Below are 21,417 nucleotides of genomic sequence, written 5' to 3'. Positions count from 1 at the left end.
TGTTTCTTAATTTAAATAGAATTTATAATTTATACCATAAAATATTTAAATATTTTTTACCCAAAATGTTTAATTTTAAACTATTAATTTCAGGATTTATTTTTTACTTTGAGAGTTCATAAAATAATCATGAAATAAAAAAAACATAACTTTAAATTATACAAGTATTTTTAAGATTTTAGATTTTGTTTGAAATTAATAAAAATAAATGAAAAATATATTTAAAATTGTAAATTATGGATGACTTTTGAATTATTAAGAATAATAAATTTCATTTATAATTTAAGACTTTTAATAAAACTTGTCTAAAAGATATTAACAACAGGTTGTTTGATTAGATGAATTATTTATTTTAAAAAAAATGAAATTAAAAAATAGATTAATTTTAGAAAAAAAACAAATTTTTACATTTATAAATTTAATGAGAAAACTATTGTTGCTTTCTTTGATTTAATGGATAGAAGAATAAATTATTTAAATCATCAAAATTACTAATAGAAAAGAGAGATTTACAATTACAAAATATCTTAACTTTTAAATAATGATTAAAGCAATCATAAAATTTTATGAAGCAAGTATATATAATTTATCACTGATTCATTCAATCCTTGATGATTAGCTTCTGATAGTGAATGGTATTTAAGAATATTTCAATATTGTATTTTTTCTTAATAATTTAATAGAAAATAATGTAATCTTAATCGGGGAATTACTTTATATTTTTAGTTTGCTCCATGAAAATAATTAATTAATTAAGAAAAGAAAACAAAAGTTTTAAATTTGGATTTTATTTACAAATTAGAAAAATGAGTATGAAAGTGGCCTTTTTGATGGTCCTATTTTCTATAGTAGGTCTAGTAAGTTCAAATGATAACTGCTATCCTGAAACAGTTTACATGACTTTAGGCGAGTATTATTCTCCTGACTATTCTGAAATAGGTTGCACTAACACACTTTAGATTTCTTTTTCTACTGTTAACTAATGTTCAGATTCATATGTTATTGTCTTTCCTGAAACTAATGAAGAAGCAGAACTATTTGAAACTAAGAATTTCTTCTAATAAAATGCTGAACCTATTTTAGGTGTAAAACAATCAGTAGTTGAATAAAGCTGGAATGGAGAGAAATTTTGCCACAATGGAAAAAATTGTGAAAAAGTTTACTACTAGAAATTCGTTCACTATTTTACTTTTGATTTATGCTCGTTTTAAAAGAGATTTACTTACAAAATATATGGAAACATTAATGAAAGTCCAAGAGTATTTACAGGCATTATTCCTAAGAGAGACAGATCATCAGATGAAATTCAACAATTTTTAGCATTTGGAGATCATGAAATCTCAGTACCTGGAAATTATACTATCTCCTCTTTATCTAAATTGGTTGAGGAAAAGAAAGAATACGACGGTATCCTCTTTTTAGGAGATTACGCCTATGAGTTTTATAACAACAATGCCACTAAAGGAGACATTTATATGAATTCTATGGAACCTTTTTATAGTTATTGGCCATACATGTTTAGTCCTGGTAACCATGAAGATTGCTAAAACTTTGCATTCGTTAATCAAAAATTCCATATGATGAACAATATTAGCTAGCAAAATAACAATGTCTTCTCCTTTAATATTGGAAAAGTTCATTTCTTGTCTGTAAATTTGCACTACTTTAACAATGGAACTGGAGTTATCGATCCATAAATCTAAGAATCAATGTTATAATCAGTAGAAAAAGATTTAATTGCTGCTAATTTGAATAGAAAAAATCAACCATGGATATTTATCCTCGGCCACAAGCCTATTTACTGTGTAGGAAGAGCTGATTGTTATGATTATTATGTTCAATATCAATAATTCGATTAACTCTTCTATAAGTATGGAGTTGATATTTTCTTGGCTGCTCATTAGCATGAAACTACTAAATACTATCCTATGTATTAAAATGACACAATGCCCTATTAATAATTCAAGCAAAATATTATTTTGAATCCTAAGAGTTATATGTAAATATTACAAGGAAATGCTGGATGCGATGATATGGCACACACTGATGTATATTATAACGCTACATGGGTTTTAAGCAGGTCATTTGATCCAGGTTTTGGAACTCTCCAAATTATTAACGACAACCTCATTTAGTTTTTAAACTATGATTCTTAGACTAATAGCTCACTTGAACCAACCATGATATACTCTGATCATTCATATCATATCAAAAATAATACTATCGACTATGGGCACTATATAAATATCTGAAAATTAAGTTTAATTTTTATTGGCTTAATTTATGGTGCTTAATTTAATTATTTAATTTTCTATTAATTAAATACCAGAAATTTAGTTGACAGATAGTAAGAATTAAATAAAGCTAAAAATAAGGTTTCTATAAATAAATATAAATATTAACCAGGTATCTATAAAAAAACATTTATATATTTGTCATTTTCTTTAACAAAAATAAATAAATTTATTTAGATATTTGTTTTGTTTTATTTTAATTGAATATATTATTTAAAGAAATTTTTATTTCATCATTTAAAGAAAACTTAAACATCAAAAGAAATATATATTATTAAATGGCAACATTATATTGGCCAACTTAAATAAATAAAAATATAAGTAAATATTTATTTTGATATTTAAAAAAAGAAAAAATTAATATATACTGAATAAATGAATAATTAATATGGCTATTTAATATATTTTTATTTAAAAGATTCAAATGAAAATCTTAAAAAATAATTTTAAAATTAATTATACTAAATCTTTTATTGAACTAAAAATACTTTAAGGTATTTTTTTTAAAGTTATTTTCATAACTAAAGCAAAAAAATTCAATTAAAGAAGATAATTTGAAATTAATTTTTAATAAAAACCTGAAAGTAATTTTTTAAAAATGAATTTATTTAGTTTACCAAAATAATATCAATAATTTTTCTCTCTTGAAAAATAAATAAAATTATTGAATTTAAATATAATTTTATTATTTGAATATTTTAAACTAAGTTTTTTGTTAAATTTATAAAACATAATAGAATTACTTAAAGCAATTAAAATTATCTACTTTACTCAAATAAAATGATGAAAGTATTCACAATGATTAAAACAATAGCAAATAAAACTGTTAAATATTTAAATTCAGTCAAAATTTATTTAATTTTAAAATCAATAATAATTAATTAATTCATTATTTTTCTAATTGTTTTCTATATCTTTCCATTTATTCTTAAATAAATTTTTTATTAAATTCTGGATCTATCAATTTAGCTCTATATTTATGAGATAGATTCACTATACTTTGCTAGCTCTCATTAGGAACTACAGTGAAGTATATAAATGGAATCATTAACGAAGGGATACCAACTACTGAAACATGTCTTAATCTTCTTAACCATGGTCTTTTCTCATTAGGAGTAAATCCTCCACATATTTTATAAATAGCGGCCGAGCATACAGCGGAAACAGAGAAAATGGCAAAATTTTGCAATTATATATTTTTTAAAGATGATCTAAATAAAGTTAAGTCATCATCACTCATAAAAGGATACTTTTCGTGATTTTAAGCCATAAAGTAGAATTACTTCTTTATTTGACTATCATTTTTATTTTCATTGGTCAAATAAGCCAACATCTTGTTTTGCTTTTCCTCTATCTTTTATTTGATTTATTCTTACTTTTGTGAGCTCATTTTTGATTCTAATTACTTACTATTGATTTTTTATATTAATATAAAGAAATTTCTTTTAATTTTTTATATTAATGAAACAATACTAATTTAATTTATATTAACAAGCAATAAAGCAATAAATAAATAATGTTATTGTTAAGTCTAATAATGAAATAATGTATAATTACTTCTAAAAATGTTTAATAATACATGTAAATATTGTTGTTGTTTATTCTCATCTTCTTAGAATATTCTTTTTTATTCATTTTTATGATAACGAAAATTAATTTATCTATTTTTCATTAAATCTTTTAAGTTTTTAAACATTTTTTAATGTTTTAAATCAAAATAAAAATGGTTTTTTTTAAATTTAAAAATATGATAAAAAAGATAGCTTTTATATAAATAATAAATAATTTTACAATAATGAAATACAGCTAATTAATTTAATATTTCATTAACATTATACAAGAATTTCTTATTTAATATTTTTGAAAAAATAATAATAATAATAATTTCTCAATCCTTTAATTTAAAAATCAAAGTTTATTTATTGGTAATATTTTAGATAAATAAAATTAGTGTTAAAAGTTTTTTTTGATGAACTAAGTAAATTTTTAAGATAATTAAGGTGGTTTTAATATAGCAAACTGTTTATTGCACCCAGAAAGTAAAGTATCAGTAGTTTTTCTTGACGATACTTTACAATATTAAGTAGGATGTCTTAACTGTGTCATTAATAATGAGTTATAGGTGAGTAAATTTGTTTCAATAGATAGTATTTTAAATGATAAGAGTTTTATTAAAAACTGGCCTCCTTTTTAAGATAAAAATCTCAAACAATTAAACGATTTTATTTGTAAGTTTGGTTCTTCTGGTGAATTTAATGAAATAGAATTGGTTAGAAATTATTTCTAAGAGCTGAAGAAAGAAATTAATGACTTTATTTTCAAAATTGAAAAAAAAGTAATCTCTGACATTAGTAATTTAGATGTAGAAAAACACAACTTAATTTAGAAAATAAAGGAAATGAGCAAGTTTGAACAATTTAAGGAAACTATAATAAATAATAAAGATGATTTTAAAGTTCTTAATTCCAGTGTCAAGAGTTTTTTAGTTTCCTATTTTGTACGTTTGAAAGAAAGCGAAAATACCTTAATCAATATGTCTAATTCCTTTTTTGAGAAAATAAAAACAAAAAAAGATTATTTCGAATCTTAAAAAACAATTATTAGTAATATTATTTTAAATGAAAAATTTTATGATATCTCTTAATTGTTATCAAAAATCTCATCAGAAATTAGCAATTAAGTATAAAATGAAATACACTTGCCAATTTAAGTTGTAGCTACACAAAAATAGGGACAATTCAATTCAATTTAATATTAATCTTATACACATATACTAGCTACTTAAAGGCATCAATTTTATGTAGATCAAGTATTAAATCATGAAAAAAAATATGAAATTACAATTAAAAATGTGGAAACCAGAGAAGAATTTAAACCTCTTACTATTACATTAGGATTAGCTATTGGTTACAATACGAATACTATTATTTAAGATTTTGTCAATTAAAGAGATTATAAATAGTATGGAATTAGATCATTTAAAGAAATAAAAGTTTAGATTTGGCTTAAAAATAAAGTGTTTAGATTCAAAATTGATGGCAAGTAATTGTATGAATTTGAAGATTGGTAAACATATAAACCCTTTGAAAATTACTTTTTTACACTATTCAATATCTATAATAGTAATATTTATTTGCAAGATTTTAAAGAAGTAAAGGATTTTTAGATATGGTGATTGATACTTACTGCTAAAGAGGTTATATAAAAAATAAATTAAGTTTTAAGAGTTTTATAGAATGTAATTTATTTTACATTTTTTATTTATTTTTACATTGTTGTTCGAAACATAATTAAAAGCTCTATATTAAAATAAAGATAATTCAAACAAATTTATTAACAAAATTTCAAAATGTAATGAATTTTTATATTGAAATTAATTAATTACTTATTATACGAAAATTAATTAGTGTAATTTGTTAATAGAAATAATAAATTTAAATTTAACTATTTTTAATTTAAAGAGCTAGTTTGTTTTAAGGATATTTATTTATTTATTAGTTAAAATATTTGTTAAAATTGTTTAAGGATTAATTAATTAAAGAGTTCACATATTAATTTACTATTCTTCTAGATAGTCACCAAGTAACTTAGAATTCTAGTTTTTGCAACTAAATTGTAATTAATTTAGGATAGAATTGTTAAGCTACATAGAGGTTTCAGGATTTTAGACGCTATTGTTTAAAGATGAGTCCAGAATTGAAGGATCGTTTTAAATTTATTTTTAAATATTTAACTTTCTTCTATACTTCTTATTAACTTCAATTGCTTTTGTGTTTGAGGTTAATTCATTTTAATCTTCTTTAACTGTTTCCATTTAATGCTTAATTCCTTAAGGATTTAAGCTGGCAAGTCTAACTTTACCATATTTAAATTATTTATCATTTATTTTTTCTGTATTTTAAATTTATAGGTTTGGGTTGGTGTTTGTTTGTGGGTTATTATTTATAATCTATAAATTTTAGAGATTTTAACTCTTGTTTTTGTAGTCATTGAGAATAAGTCCACTCTTTTTGTTAGCATTGTTTAACTATTTATTTGATACGCTAGAGTTATTTCTCTGATTATCTGGAAATATATTTTAGCTCTCAATTGGATAATTTCCTTGCTCTGATTTTATAAATCTAGTTTTTTAGCTATTAGAAAAACCGTGCTAATCATTCCTTATTTACATTTAAGAGACTGTAATTGGCTTATGTTAAATATTTTAATTATTATACTACATTTGAAAATCAGGGTTATTTTGTGACTGACAGTCTTTATAGTAATAATTTTATTAAGATTCTCTAAAAAATTGCACACTGTTATCATAATCCAACATTTGTTTCCCATTAGCAATATTATTTAATGCTTAATTATTTAGAAAATTTTTATAATCTTGCTCTAATTATATTTGTGTTCTTGCATCACCTTAAATGCTTTCATTATGAGGATAGATTTATTATTATGATTTTGTTTTTATTCCCATTTTCATATTCTTTTCAGAAAGCGATCTGACGTGTTCCAATACAGATTAGTTAATTGATATTGCCTTCACTTAAACAATAATATTTTTACCACCTTTTTGAGTTTTTCTGAAAAATTTGCAATAAATTAATATCCCAAAGAAAATTAATGTCAGTAATATCATAATTACTAAAATCACAATACTGCAATTATCTCCGCAAGTTTTTGATAAATTAAAAAAATCTTTACTGCTGCTGCTACTTGATTAGCTTTACATAGAAGAACTAGAGCTTTGTTATTGTTGTTATGAATTTTTAGTATTTTGAGATTCAGCCATATTTTTAGTATTGAGAAAATGAATGTTAGTAAAACTAAATTGTATTTAATATTTACTTGGCTAATAAATGATATATTAGGAAAATATATAGATAGATAAAGCCAATATTAAAAATATTGTGATGAAAACAGCTAAATACTCTAATTTCAAAAGAACTTAATTTTACTTAAATATTCTTTGTTTTATTAACGAATTAATTATTATTTGTATTAATACTTAATTATTTTAAACTTTGATCAGATATATTAATTTGCTTTCTTTTTTAATTAATTTATGATTAATATCAATCATTTTAAATTAAAAAGCAAATCAAATCATATCAAAAAATCATTTAATAAAGCTTTTCACAAATATTCTGTATTAAATTCATTAATATTTAAGTAATAATTTAGTTAAAAGTTTGTTTAAAGCAAACAAGATTTATTATGGAAATTAGAAGCATTGCAAGAACTCAAAATAGTCATAAAAATGAGAAAAAGTACTTTGAAATACTGTAAGAATACACTTAAAATTAATTAAGTCTTTTGAATTAAGTTAAAAATGAGTTCATTAAGGAGGAACTAAAAAACATTTGTCATTATATTCTATCTAAAACAGATCTTTTGCTTTTAAATATTGAAGTGATGTATATTATTATAAGCAGACTTTAACAAATTTCTGCTGAATTTTCAAGTGAGATTAATATAGATCATTTTGCTTAGATTAACTAGATTCCCATATCAAGCGAATTAAGTTTTGTAGCTAACTTCAATTCAAATTGTCAGTTTTTAAAATTAAAAGCTAAAACAAAAATAGGAGAGAGAGTTAAAAGAGATAAAAAGAATCAGGAATTCCAATCGTCTCTTTAATCTACAAAATATGAAATCCTTTTAGATCAAGATTTCTAAAAATAATTTGATTTCTTTGATGCTAGCATTTAAAATTATTATAATTTTGTTTACGATGTGAAATATAATTCAAACTACCTCCAGTTATAATTGCAATAATAAAGAAGCGGTTAATCAACTGAAAAGCAAAGATAAATAGAGACAGATATATAAAAGCTTAAGAATAAGAATTACTAAATACATTTTAGTAGAATAATTAGTGAAAACACTGATGAAATAGATTCTTTTATTTTACAAGCTAATGTTACTTAAAAAAACTAAAATTAGATTCTAAATAATAAAGTAAACTAGACTTCTCCTTAAGTGCTCAACTAAAAAAACCCTAAAGATTTACATTAAAACAAATAAATAAATTAAACGCCTTAACAGCTAAATAAAATCAACATACCAAACCAAAAAAATAATTAAAATCAAAACAAAATTCTAAATTAGATAAATAATGATAAAATACAATAAAATGAAAATCAAGATTTAAGCTAAGGAAGTAAATATGTTCTACCATTAGCTAAAGTATTTTATTATTAAAATGCATTTGGAGAAGACTACTATGTACAACTAAGAGAATAAGAAGAATATTCTCTAATGGATGTTATTAATGAGCTTGAAAAGAAATAGCTTAGATATAGTGAGTAAGAAATGATTGCCATTCTTTCTAACATATTTGAAGGAATTTTATATTTTCATGACAGAGGCTATGTATTAGGTAAAAATTAATATATTAACATATTTTTAGTTTCTTTCATCTCCTTCATTGAATATACGGTAAAGGTTCATATATTAAGGCCACCTCGATTTCAGTTAAGACACCTGACTTACCTGCCTTAACGGGCTTATTTAAACAACATTTTCAAATTTTTATAAACAGGCCTTAATATATGAACCTTTACCGTATATATATTATTTTTTAAAGAATTAAATTTATATTGGATTTTTTTTAATCAATTTTTATTTTAACTTTTATTGATTGATTTTTAGAATTGCAAAAATATAATTTTTATATTTTAAATAAAGAACAAGAAATATTTTATTTTTTTATTCTCATTATAACACTAAGTATTTTTAATTTGCTATTAGGCAGCTTTTCTCCTTTTGAGGTTGTTTTTCACTAGGAAAGATGGAAACTAAAGCACATAAATCAAATGCAGTTAAAGGGTTAACAAAATTAAGGAAAAGGCTTAAATAGTTTGTATTAAGTGAAAGGGTACTTTGAATTTATGTCACCGTAGCAACAACAACTTTTAAAAATGAACACAACAGTAGGTAATTATAATGCTCAAGCTTCTGATTTCTATAATTTAGGAACTTTGATTAATGCTTTATCTTCTCCAAAATAATAATACTCTCCTTTTTTCAATTAAATTATAAAACAATTAACGGACTATGATTCACTTGCAAGAATGGATACAAAAAATATTAGAAATTTACTTTAACCTTACAAATTTTGTATTAGGAAAGGCTTAGATATTACTAAGTAGAAAGATAGTTTTATAAACTATAAAAAGTTATATCAATCTTTTATGTCACTGGGAAGTAAATCTTTAGCAATAAGTTCAGTTCATGCTGCTCATCCAAAAGAAGATTACCACAGTTTTATTGAAAAAGGATTCTTATTTTAAGTATTTAACGAACATGCTGATGCAATTACTTATTACAGGAAAGCAGAATAAAATGCCCTTTAACAAAATAAATTATACAATTTAATTCCAATAAACAACAATATTGGTTAAATATTATTAAAGAACGGTAAATATGATTAGGCTCTCTAATCCTTTTAGAAAGCTGTAGATGTTTCAAGGCAAGTCTCTTCTTTAAGTAATTTTTCAATGAAATTAAATATTTTAGTTTGATAAATAATTTGAATTAATTTAAATAAATAAATAATATATTCTTCCAAATTATAATTAAATTATTTTAATAAATTTGTAGATAGCTTAGAGTATGCTAAATCTTTAGAGAATTTATCAAACGCTTATACAAATTTATAAAAGTATAAAGAAGCAGAAAAAGGTTTTGAAGAGGTGTTAAATATAAAAAAGAAACTTATTCGAAGTGAAAACGACATGCAATTTAGTATAACATATAATAATTTAGGGATTGTTTAGGAGAAATAAGATAAAAAATAGCAAGCGATAGCTAATTTTAGAAAAGCTATTGATGTTATGCAATTTCATTTAGGAACAACAAATCCAGACATAGCTCTTTTTAATGAAAAAATAGGTGATCTTTTTTTCAGTTTACCTGGTAGATAAGAAGATGCATTAAATCATTACTAACAAAGTTACAAAATCTACTCTGCATTAAAAGATGCAAGTTAGATCCATAAAATTTCAGAAAAAATAAAAAGAATTCAAACAAAATCTCAAAAATGAAAATAATTAAACATATTCATTCAATATTTGCTTACTTATTTTATATAATTTAAATTAATAAAATAAGATAATTTAAATAGGTAGAAAATTAGTTTATTATCTTTTTACAGGTTTATTAATTTTACTTTTTATAAACATTTATTATAACTCTAATAAAATACAAATTCATATTTAATGTTAAAATGGTCTTCATTTAGTTTTGGAAATATTTAATTCTTTAATGATTAAATCTTTCCAATTAGAATTATCATTTTGTATGTTTTAATGTACTTCTAACTCTTGACCTGAAACATAATCAGCCATAAGTTAGTTTTCTTATTTTATTTAAAATTTATCTAAACTTTATTTCAGATCTCCAAAAACTTTTTTCCTGTTTTAAATATCGTATAGCAATGTCATATAATCAATTTATTCACATTCACTATTTTTAGGGCTGAGCAATTACTTGCTAACTGTCATTTATATTTGACTGTTTAAAAGCAAATTTTGTTGGAGATTTTGGTTATAGGACTATTTTATAGGCGAGTCAGTAAATGATTTTTACTTAGATTTACTGCTTGCAAGGCTTTTATCTTTCTGTTTTACTGTTTTTTATAATAATATAAATAAAAAAATGAAATATTTTTCAGTTAATTACATGAAGATTATATTTTTGTACTTGCATTCAAATTACTTGGAAAACATTATATATTATCGAGTTGCAGAAGTTGTAAATAACTTAAAGAAACTAAATTACAAGGAGTGGCCTTATCAAAATAAAATTTAGAGTCTTTTAAAGGATGCTTGTAACTTTCTTTAATTAAAATAAGCATTAAAGAAAATATTTTTGATTTAAAATTACTCAAATTGTACTCTATGAAACCTTTTTAGGAAGAAATATTATTTATCTAGCCATTTAAAACTTAGCATAACTAAGATATATCGTCTTACTATCTATATTATACGCCTAAATAAAATATAATTTATAACTAGAAAAAGAAATTAAATACCATATTAAAACTCTCCATCCATAAAGATTCCATCTAAAATCTGTAAATTGAAATCTACAAATTAGCCTTTATTCAAATATGATGGCTTTAAACTTTCTCCTTCTTAAAGAATACAACCAAGTCCGTTTAGTTTTCCTTGCTGTTTATAATAACATTTGTGTTAATTTCAAAAAATCAATCAATACTTTACTTAAAAATATCCTCTTATTATAGGTTTTAGGTTATGATGAAGAATACCATAGCCACCTTCTTAATCCACAATATTTGTATTTGCTAATAAAAATAGTGTTTATTCAGCAAAATTAATTTCTATTAATATCTATTGATAAGGAGAATAAAAAAAATAAATATATTATATTTCAAAATAAATTTTATTTGACATTATTATAATGAGGATGACAATATCTAAAGGCTGTCTCTGTTTGATAAATTTTAGTATCATTATTTATATGAAATATTTTCTCTAATAAAAATGATAAAAGAGACATTTAAGTAGATTTTGATAAATCGCTAACAGAAGAAACTTTTACTGAGTTTTAAAAATATTCTTCATATTTCCATTAATTATTTTTAAAGCTTAGACATTTTCCTTACAAATTTCCTTCTTTCCAAATTCCCTATTATGAAGAGCCATCTTAGTATGCTAACTAACAATATCCGTTAGCCTTATTATTTATAAACTTCCCAAAAAAATAACCGCCTTTTGGAAAGTAAAATATACCATTCCCTTCAATTGTATCATTCTCCCAATTTCCTATTTTGAAGTGAAGTGAATATATATCAAAGAAATAAAGTTTTTTTATTAAATAATAGTTGAATATTTTACCAAAAAATATATGTCCATTATCCCAAAAATAGAATCCTAATCCATGTCTTAAATTATTCTTTAAATAGCCTTGATAAAATCCATTTTAATACTCAATTGTTTTGTATTCTAATGTAAGAAACTTTTCTTTTTTAAAATCGCATATTAAAAAATTATTTTTATGGAAAATAATAACTATTCTTACTTTAAAACTAATTCTAGTCCATATTTTTGATAAAAAATTGATTTATATTATTATTTCCACTTTAAATCTACTTTAAAAATAGCTATTTGCAAATACTGAATACGATTAATATTGATTAAGAGCTAATAAATATATTATTTTTTTATTGAATTAAGCAGGTTTTTTTTAACCACTAATAAATTCTTTGTTCAAAATTTAGTTATTTATGCATATTAAATTTAACGACAATATATTTTATCAAATATATTTGCTTCATTCATTTATTTATTCATCAATGTTTGTATTTAACTTAAAAAATAAATTTATTTTTTTAAATAGATTAATATGTATTATTTTTATTTTTGTTAAACTGCAAAACTTCTAAATTTCATTCTTATGTAAAATTTTAAAAATGTTTCTTGACAGTAAGTAAAAATCCACCTTTAAAAAATATGTCTATACAAATATTATTTTATATTTTAGAAAATAAAGTATATAAAAAATAAGTAATAAATATATAAATGATCAAATAGTTCTAAAAAGTTTTAAAAATTTGTAAATCTAAGGATGTATTTATAATGATAAATTTTTTTCTTTTTATTTAAAAGTTATTAAAAGTAAATATTTTAAAAATTTTCATTAATATATATACAAATTTATATGAGCTTCATTAGAAAAATTAATATAATAAATAAATAAAATAAATTATTTATTTGATGTTTTTATTTATTTTGAGTTGAATGAATTAGTTTTGAATAAATAATAAATTAAATATCTATCTATCTACATTTTATTTTTTTTTAGAAATAAGGATCATTTAAAAATATTATTTTTTTTATTTAATTTGTCGTATTGTTGTTGATATTCTATTTAGCCTATAAAGTTATTTCTTTATGCAAATTAATTGAAAACAATTTATTAGTTTTGATGAAAAGATTATTTAAAAATATCATTGCTTTTATTGCTATTGAGGTAATTATTAATTCCATTAAAACTACTGTTTAAGCTAATATTTTAATTGTTTTTGTTTATTATTGAATTTCTGGCTTTTTCAATTGTCACAGCTCTGCTTGATTTTGGATGAACTTTTATTCCAGTTCTTTCAGTTGCTGCTTAATTTTAATATAAGCTTGAATTACGCTCATAATTACTTGATTTTTAAAATGGTTATTATATTTATCTTGTTGTATTGCAGATTAACTGCTGCTATTACTATCTTTTTTAGTTTTTTTGCTTATTTGTAATCATGTTAAATTTATTTTTATTCTACAGAGCACCTTTATTTATAAATAAATCACTATCATTATTGTTTTCCTTTGAATGCTCTTTATGTTAATTTTAATAATTTAAATTCTTGAAATTAGGATGATTAATAATAATGCCACCAAAACTGTTTGAAATCAATGATTATTAATTAGTATTATTAATTATGTCAAGGATTTTCTCTTTGTTTTGCTGATTAATTTCTTGCTCACTTTAGTACTTATTATGAATACTAGAAGTCTTTGGTCTATCTTAAATTTATTTTTTCTCAGATGAAAAGACTACCTTTCTCTTTTAAGTAAAGTACTTGTACTCATCCTCGTCCTCAATTGAGTTAAAATTAGATATAGATTTATTAGTAATATGATTCGAAGTAGAACGATCTGATTAATTGGTTTTCAAATAATGTTATTGGGCATTATAAAATTATTGTTTTTCGCTGTCATGGTGATATTAGCTTTCTCCATCCTTCTAATTAATGTTTTCTAAGCCACAGTTCAAGTCTCTATTATTAGAGATCATGGTAGAATTATGCAGCATAGATATGACGAATGGCTTCATTTTAATAATATTTTCAAAGTTTTTACCATTTGAATTACAAAATGTCATCGAATTAGAACTCGAATTATTTTGTAAAAAACTTTAATCTCTTTCTTTTTCATGGAAATATCTCTTTAAATTTTAATGGTATTACTTGCTCTTTTTTCTATCAAGGGAAAGCGGAGTAAATCTTGTTGAATCAGAACTTTAATCTTAGTTTGCATTATTTTCTCCTAAATCATCGTCTTGAGATTCATGCTCTAAAATAGAATATGAGGATTGCTTTTGATTATTTTTAATGACGGCTTAGCTAATATGCTTAGAACTAGGATATAATCGGAAAGGTGAGGAAGAATTAAATTCTTTCTATTATATTATTTGAAATGTGTTTTGTGTTTCTTTAAGGTGCTTTAATGCTGTCTATTCTCTATTTGTATTTTAAGAGCTCGCTGGATGAATTACTAAGCACTGACTCTCTTAATGTTTTTATTAAATTTACTTAGTAGGATCTATGCTATATGATTGCTATTCTTATTATTATTATTACTACTAACTCAAGTCTTCGATAATATAATTTTTGGAAAAAGAGCGAGGTTGTCTTTAAGACCTCTTCTAAAATATATCTTTATCTAAATTCTACAAGTCAGCTTTCAAAATCCCTGCATATATTTTCTTATCATAAATATTTAATCTTTAGGGACTGCTGCTATTTTTATTTTTATCAATTATTTTCGCATCAAGAGAAGCTCCTCGAGTCTGTTTTATATTATTAGATTTACTTTTACTTACTGACTTCATTTCGTTTGATTCATCTATAAAAAAATTTGTTGTATTGACTGAGCAATCCTCCATGTAGTTTCCTAACTACTTCAAAAAGTTAACTTTGTGTTTTGGAAACAAAATTTAGTTAGACCAATCTGGTTTTTGCTCTTCTTCTTGATTTTCCAATGAAGCAAGTTTAAGCAAAGCTAATTAAGCCTATTTTACAGTCTTTTCTTTTTTAATTAGCTCCTGATTGTATCTATAATAAAAATCATCTTCATTAGTTAAATTCTATTCTTTGTTTGGCATCTCATCATCTTTCTATAATTTTGGCTAGTGACTTTATCGTCTTCTAAAATGCTTCTTCTTTTAGTAGACGTGCGGATTATTAGAAATATTAATTTTAGTAGGCATTTTATTGTAAAATAATGAATGAATGAATAATGTTTTTTGCCTAATTAAAAATCCTATTTAATTACTTTTTAATTATGTTTTTTACTTTTTCTTATTGATATATATTTTAATTGATTGGCTGACAGATTGACTTTAAATTTAATTATGTAAAGATAAAATAAATCTTTTCTTGATTTTAGATAGACTTTTTATTTAGCTACATATAAGTAATAATAGTTAATATAAGTCACAAATAATAATTCTCATGTACTGAACAACCTCTCTATATATTTACATTAGTTTTACTTATTCATTTATTCATTAAAAAATTGAAATGGTCCTTTATTTTAATTTTTAGCTTTATTTCAATAATAAATAAAATTTATTATCCTTAATCCTTAATCTAAATATTTTGAAATAAATAAATAAACACGCTCAAAAGTTATTCCTTAATTTTACACCTCAAAAGCAAAAAAAGTATAAGGTAAAATTTATCTAATTTATAGTAACTAATTTATTCAATTTATTTCAACTGATTAATTGATCAATCTCATTTATTTTAAATTTAATTTATATTTTATTTAATTTATTTAAGAGATATCTCTAAAATTTATTTTTATCTGAAAGCCAATCTTTTTGCTATTTTGAGTAACCTTATATGTTAAAAAAGCATTTATTTAAACTGGATATATAACTTTTAACGTTTTAGCTAAATTGAAAGTACTGTTTCTAATGAATAATTTATTAACTGTAAAAATAAATAGAGGCAAAATAATTATTAATATTAATTTTTCACTTAATTTATTACATTTTTTTATTTTTGAATAACAAAAATTATCTTTTAATAAAATTTATTTCTATTTTTAAATGTTTTTGAACAAACAGACTAAAGAGAGAGTATTTAAATTTTATTTGTAAAGCTAAAAAGTTAAGTTATGGGTTTTTATAATTATTTGTGATATACTATTTTATTTAATTTAGTTTTTGTCTTATTTTAAAAATAAATGATCACATTGGAATCGCATTAACTACTAAACATTCTATCAAAGACTTTGATTTTAACAGTAATTATTTAAGGAGTTTTCTTTCCTGCATGGTAACTGCATGAAAACTTTTTTTATTTAGTAGGATGAGAAATATCAAAAGAAATAGCTTATAAAAAAAACACATTTTTTTCAAAAAATGATTAATAATATTTACTGCATTTAAAGCTCTAAAACCCTTAATTTGGAACAATTATTCAAGCTCTAACCTAAGTTTTATTCACCTTAAAATTTAATTTAATTTGCCCTGATTAAATTATTAAAAAATATGTCTATAAAAATATAATCTAATCCAATAACATTACACTAGATTAGCATTTAAACTTAAGAGATTTTTACATTGCTCTAAGGATTTACCAAATTTTGTTATTCCCTCATCATTTATCAAATTATAGCTGTAAATAAAATTAAAAAAATTATAATTGTTGCTTTATCTCTTTTTTGTTACTTTAAGTTCAGCATTAAGATTTAAAGGTTAGGAAGTTTTTATAGAGAGTTGCCTAACTCTGATATCCCTTAATTAGCTATTTAAGTTTAACTAAATTAATTTGAATAAATTATATTAAACAAAAGCATAAATCATACTCTAATATTAGATTTAACTTTTATAAACTTTAGTTTTTTTAAAATCCTTTAGATAAATTTATCAAACCAACATCACCAATCATATTAGAGCTTTTAAAACAAAAAATTAATAATTATGCAAATGTCTATTTAAAATTATTGAGATTGTATTCTAAATAATTTTCAAAAAAGTTAATAAATTTATTCAAAATAAACTCTTTTTATTTACTAATTAAGTAAATTTTTTACTGCTAAAATTGTAACAAAAATATTATGTAAATTTAAAAGTTTTATTTGAAAGTAAATTTAGATTTTTTAAATATAAATATTTTGTGCTATTTATCAGTATTTTCTATGCTTTCTATCAAAATAGAAATTAAATTATAATTTTGACTTTACTATAAATTTAATTCAAGGATTTTGAGGTTTTATCCTAATGAAAAACTTAAACTTGTAGCTCCTAGTTGATTAAAATTATTTTCGCTATTATAATTTAAATATTTTTAGTTAATTATTTTTACAATTAAAAATAATATCTCTACGAAAATTCAAGATATAATTCTTCGAGCTGTTATAATTTAGCCAATCCTAATTCAGCTATAAAAGAGATTCCCTAATCTTCGAACTAATTCTTGCTTTATTGACAAAAATATTTACATTTTTTATTTATTTGGTTATTTATTTATTTACTTTGAGTAGATTCTTAAGATTTTAAGATTAATTTACTGTGATAGTGCTAAACTAAATTTCTTTGCATCTTAAGGTTTCAATTAGAGACTAATTAATTTATTTTTATAATTAGTAAAACAAGTATTTACAAAATATTTTAATGTGTATTTTTTTAAAATTCATAATTACCTTAAGTTTATATACAATTAATTATCCTTTACTCTAGAGCTAACATGCTTTTAATTAATAGAAAAATATTTTAAAATAGAATAATAAATTATTTCATTATTTACATTTTACCAATCTTACTCAGACATATTTTATTTCATTTTATTATTTTTTTGAATAGAAATTTTATTACTTGTTGCAATTTAAAAAAAATTCAGGTTCTATTTTTAAATGTAAGTCTTATTTTTATGTTTTCATTTTCTTTTCAATTTTTTAAGATTTATATATTTTTATATATATATAAATGATAGAATAAGGTATAGAATTTTTTTTATATTCAATAAAATAAAGAAAACTAAAAAAAAATGATAGAACAAACTTATCAATTTTAATTATTAATAAATTAAAAAATAATAGTTTCTAAATAAAATTGAGGACTCTTTGAATATTTTTGAAGAATAAAATATATTTTGAAATTATTAATTATAAAAGTTAATTACTTTATAAAAAGAAAATAAATGTATACACTTAAAGTTTATTTATTTATCTAGTAAATTAGTTTAAAAATATTTTAACTATAATCTTAAATTACAAAATTTTATTTAGTTTATCGATCGATTATTTATTTGAAATCTATTTTATTTAAATTGTTATTTTCCTTATTGGGTTTAAAAATATTTTATCAGATATTATTTGTTCACTTAAGGATATAATAATTTTAGGTTTTTTTGCTTGAAAGGCTTGATTTTAAACTCAGATTGAATCAGCTATTTCGTCGACCACTTCTTCTACAAGTTCTTCAAAAACAAGATCACTTAATTCCATTAAAACTTCTGCCTTTTCATCTTCATATAATTACCATTTGTATTCGTTTTCAAAAATCTATTAATTCAAAAATATAACTTGAACTATTTATTTTTTTTTTAAATTTGTTTACCTCAACTAAAAGCATTCTGGAGAGTCTTTCTTCACGTGATTGTGCAAAGTACTCGTTTTCTGGTTGATTATTGTTTTCTAATAAGCTTTAAAGAGGCGATTTGTCACTTTCCTAGCTAGATTTTAACTTATCATCAGTTTCAGAATCTTCTTCACTGCGTAAAGCACGTTTATTTAAATTTTCGTGCTCATTTATTATTCCACATAGGAATGAAGCCCATTCAATTACTTTTTTCTTAGCCTTTTCTAGGATTGAATCTATGTTTTATTAAGTAGCAAAGCAAAAGATTATGTTCTTTTCACTCTTACTCCAAGCATATGGAGAGCCTCCAAGTGCGAAGTAAGGTCTAAAAAGATTTAAACTTTCATTAAAAGTATCAAAAATAGCTTTGTTATGAATGTGCTAAAATTCCTTAATAATCTAATCTTTCTCTTCTTCTCCATTTCCCTATTTTTATTAAATTTTACTTTTTTAAATTTTCTTTTAACAAAAAATTACAATAATATTTTGCTCGAATTCAATAAATAGTTCTTCAGACAAAACAAATGGAAGTGTGCTAAATTCTTCTAGCTACTACTCAGAGGTAGCTTCTATAAAAGAGTCATATCCATGAATTAATTTGAGTCTTTTTTAAGGAGAAAATCCAAAAGGCGTATTAATATTATCAATAAATTCTTGTCTGTAGTAATCTTGATTTTTAAATTAAAAATAATAAGCAAAAATAAATTTAAAAACTCATTAAGTAAAAATACTTTTGACATATTAGAATAAACTCATGATGTACTGCTCAATAACATAAAGATTTGAAGGAATTCCATATCTATCAGATTTATCAATACATCCTTATCTATTAAGCTACTCATTTAATCTTTCTTCTACCTAAGCATTCATTCTCCACTTTTCTTTTATCTCTTTTAATTAATAAAGTGCTATTAACAAAAAAAATATGTTTTGATTAAAAAAAATACCCTCATTTATACTATTGAATACTTCGTTTACAACTATCTGAGCATTGAAATTTGTATTTTCATCTTTCTTATCAGGTTAATTGCTTGAAATCTATTGTTAATTATTTAGTTGATTGTCAGTTTGAATATTATTGCTGTTATTGCTAATTGAACTATTATTATTATTATTATTATTATTATTATTGAGCATGTTTGTATTTTATATTTAATTTGAAGGGAAAATCGGTTGTATTTTTTTTTGATAGAGAGGTTCATCTTCTATAAATAAGTTCTACTTTTAAATTTAATATTTTAAAAATTTTATTATTTTATCAAATAATTTTATGTATTTATTTATTTACCTCTGTATAATCAGACTTAGGAGATAAATCTTTGATGTTATCTTTAGAATCAGAGAAGCTTGAAGTACTTTTATAAAAATAAAACTTAAAAAATACCTAATATAAAGAATAAATTACTCAAATCGAGGAGATTTCTTTACATAGCCAAGTTAATGAGGATGTTAAGCATGGTGCTCTTCTTTTTTAATTATCATTTTCTCGTTTGTAAATCTTTCTCTGTTTTTTTATTAGTATTCTTATGATTCGTGGTTGTGATTAAGATGATTAGAGGAGTCCCATAACTGATCTTTCATTTTAGGATTCTTTTGGTCGTATTAACTGTTAAAACTCTCGCATGACGATTGGAGATTTTGTTTACTGGTTGTAGTAATTAAAATAACTTGATCTTCAGAGTTATTGTTATTATTATTATTCTAATTACTAATACTGCTTGAACTGACAATTTTCTCTAACTTATCATCTTAATTTCCACCTTCAACTTCTTAGAAAATCATTTTTTTACCATCAAAAGATCTATTTCTATCTGAAAAAGCTCCTTACTAAGAAGGAGATCTCTCTTCTACTTTTACTAAATCATCAGCATCATCATTCTCTTGGCTGGTTTTTTTATTATTTTGATATTTCCTATTTGACAAGCTTTCTAATGGGGATTTATTGATTTAAGCATCTGAAGAAGAATAATATGAGGAGTTATTTAATTCCTTCAGTGCATTGGCTTTTAATTCTTCTTTAAACTTGTGAAAATTTTCATTATCAAATCCACTATTTATTGAATTTAATGGATTCTCTTCTGTATTTGTTTCATTAATTTATAAGCTTACAGGCAACAAATTTTTCATATTTTAGCCAATAGAATAATCACTTTAATTATCATTTTAGTTATTATCAACTAAAAACTGCTTTTATATCAAAAATGGACTGTTATTGTTTCCTTGAATTTCATTGTGATGAAGATTTTCCTTGTACTTTTTAGTTAATTCGTAGTCCAACTTTGTTTTAGAAATTGAGTCAATAGCTCTCTTTAAACTTTTTTCGAAATCGTTTTTAGTCTCTTTCAACTCATCTTATTCTTTCTTTGCCCAATTGTCAAGTTCTAATTTATTTGTTGTGTAAGTACGAGGAGAGACTGCGTTTTCTTTTAACATTTTATTCATGTATTCAACCTTCAATTAAATAATTAATTAAAATTAAAATTCTAATTTAAATTATTTTACCTCTGTTTTGTGTCTCATATTAATTATTTACTCCCTTAATCTTATTATTTCTTCTATAAATTCATTTTTTTAAAGTTCTTTTAATTTCTTTTCAGTAAATAGTTTAAAAGAATCTCTATCAAACAAACTGCTAGAAGCAGATTCTTAACCAATACTATCTACAGAAGACTACAATCTTTAATCTAATTAAAAAAGTAAAAATTATAAAAATTTCAATTAAAATTCCATTTTATTAAAAATTTTTTTG

General features: G+C 22.2%; 10 protein-coding genes across 10 annotated transcripts in view; 3 read left to right on the top strand and 7 right to left on the bottom strand. All coding sequences in view use genetic code 6, as the record gives it.

Moving 5' to 3' along the window:
* Positions 1 to 806: 806 nt before the first annotated feature.
* On the top strand, positions 807 to 2,252 carry TTHERM_00254540 (ser/thr phosphatase family protein; the record flags this gene model as incomplete). Its single annotated transcript, XM_001019107.2, has 1 exon — positions 807 to 2,252. The coding sequence occupies one exon, from the start codon at positions 807 to 809 to the stop codon at positions 2,250 to 2,252; it is 1,446 nt and encodes a 481-aa protein (XP_001019107.2).
* A 928-nt stretch (positions 2,253 to 3,180) lies between these two features.
* On the bottom strand, positions 3,181 to 3,684 carry TTHERM_00254530 (transmembrane protein, putative; the record flags this gene model as incomplete). Its single annotated transcript, XM_001019106.1, has 1 exon — positions 3,181 to 3,684. One exon carries the CDS (start codon positions 3,682 to 3,684, stop codon positions 3,181 to 3,183), a length of 504 nt encoding a protein of 167 aa, XP_001019106.1.
* Positions 3,685 to 4,263: 579 nt separating this feature from the next.
* TTHERM_00254520 (hypothetical protein) lies at positions 4,264 to 5,469 on the top strand (the record flags this gene model as incomplete). Its single annotated transcript, XM_001019105.1, has 1 exon — positions 4,264 to 5,469. The coding sequence occupies one exon, from the start codon at positions 4,264 to 4,266 to the stop codon at positions 5,467 to 5,469; it is 1,206 nt and encodes a 401-aa protein (XP_001019105.1).
* Positions 5,470 to 5,838: 369 nt separating this feature from the next.
* Positions 5,839 to 7,074, bottom strand: TTHERM_00254510 (transmembrane protein, putative; the record flags this gene model as incomplete). The annotated part of the gene is made up of 1 exon (XM_001019104.1): positions 5,839 to 7,074. One exon carries the CDS (start codon positions 7,072 to 7,074, stop codon positions 5,839 to 5,841), a length of 1,236 nt encoding a protein of 411 aa, XP_001019104.1.
* A 291-nt stretch (positions 7,075 to 7,365) lies between these two features.
* TTHERM_00254500 (tetratricopeptide repeat protein) lies at positions 7,366 to 10,389 on the top strand. Its single transcript, XM_001019103.2, has 3 exons — positions 7,366 to 8,664; positions 9,036 to 9,773; positions 9,888 to 10,389. Exons 1-3 carry the CDS (start codon positions 7,500 to 7,502, stop codon positions 10,328 to 10,330), a joined length of 2,346 nt encoding a protein of 781 aa, XP_001019103.2. The 5' UTR covers positions 7,366 to 7,499; the 3' UTR covers positions 10,331 to 10,389.
* A 130-nt stretch (positions 10,390 to 10,519) lies between these two features.
* TTHERM_000254499 (MORN motif protein) lies at positions 10,520 to 12,351 on the bottom strand (the record flags this gene model as incomplete). Its single annotated transcript, XM_012798395.1, has 8 exons — positions 10,520 to 10,914; positions 10,968 to 11,123; positions 11,172 to 11,276; positions 11,320 to 11,458; positions 11,510 to 11,638; positions 11,700 to 12,073; positions 12,146 to 12,271; positions 12,330 to 12,351. 8 exons carry the CDS (start codon positions 12,349 to 12,351, stop codon positions 10,520 to 10,522), a joined length of 1,446 nt encoding a protein of 481 aa, XP_012653849.1.
* A 770-nt stretch (positions 12,352 to 13,121) lies between these two features.
* TTHERM_00254490 (hypothetical protein) lies at positions 13,122 to 15,182 on the bottom strand (the record flags this gene model as incomplete). Its single annotated transcript, XM_001019102.2, has 1 exon — positions 13,122 to 15,182. One exon carries the CDS (start codon positions 15,180 to 15,182, stop codon positions 13,122 to 13,124), a length of 2,061 nt encoding a protein of 686 aa, XP_001019102.2.
* Positions 15,183 to 16,274: 1,092 nt separating this feature from the next.
* TTHERM_00254480 (hypothetical protein) lies at positions 16,275 to 16,687 on the bottom strand (the record flags this gene model as incomplete). Its single annotated transcript, XM_001019101.1, has 2 exons — positions 16,275 to 16,366; positions 16,615 to 16,687. 2 exons carry the CDS (start codon positions 16,685 to 16,687, stop codon positions 16,275 to 16,277), a joined length of 165 nt encoding a protein of 54 aa, XP_001019101.1.
* A 1,277-nt stretch (positions 16,688 to 17,964) lies between these two features.
* TTHERM_000253490 (transmembrane protein, putative) lies at positions 17,965 to 19,252 on the bottom strand (the record flags this gene model as incomplete). Its single annotated transcript, XM_012798394.1, has 2 exons — positions 17,965 to 18,592; positions 18,648 to 19,252. 2 exons carry the CDS (start codon positions 19,250 to 19,252, stop codon positions 17,965 to 17,967), a joined length of 1,233 nt encoding a protein of 410 aa, XP_012653848.1.
* Positions 19,253 to 19,382: 130 nt separating this feature from the next.
* Positions 19,383 to 21,417, bottom strand: part of TTHERM_000253479 (IQ calmodulin-binding motif protein) — a gene marked incomplete at both ends in the record, with an annotated part of 8,802 nt that continues 6,767 nt past the window's right edge. The window contains 2 exons of the mRNA XM_012798393.1: positions 19,383 to 21,119; positions 21,171 to 21,352. Of these exons, the coding sequence (XP_012653847.1) occupies positions 19,383 to 21,119; positions 21,171 to 21,352 (1,919 nt within the window). The remainder of the gene's footprint in view (positions 21,120 to 21,170; positions 21,353 to 21,417) is intronic.

This window comes from Tetrahymena thermophila (assembly GCF_000189635.1).
Source record: "Tetrahymena thermophila SB210 genomic scaffold scf_8254590, whole genome shotgun sequence".
NCBI classification, from domain to species: Eukaryota; Ciliophora; class Oligohymenophorea; order Hymenostomatida; family Tetrahymenidae; genus Tetrahymena; species Tetrahymena thermophila.
Note: the sequence above shows the minus strand (reverse complement) of the source record. Positions and strands in the feature narration are given on the sequence as shown.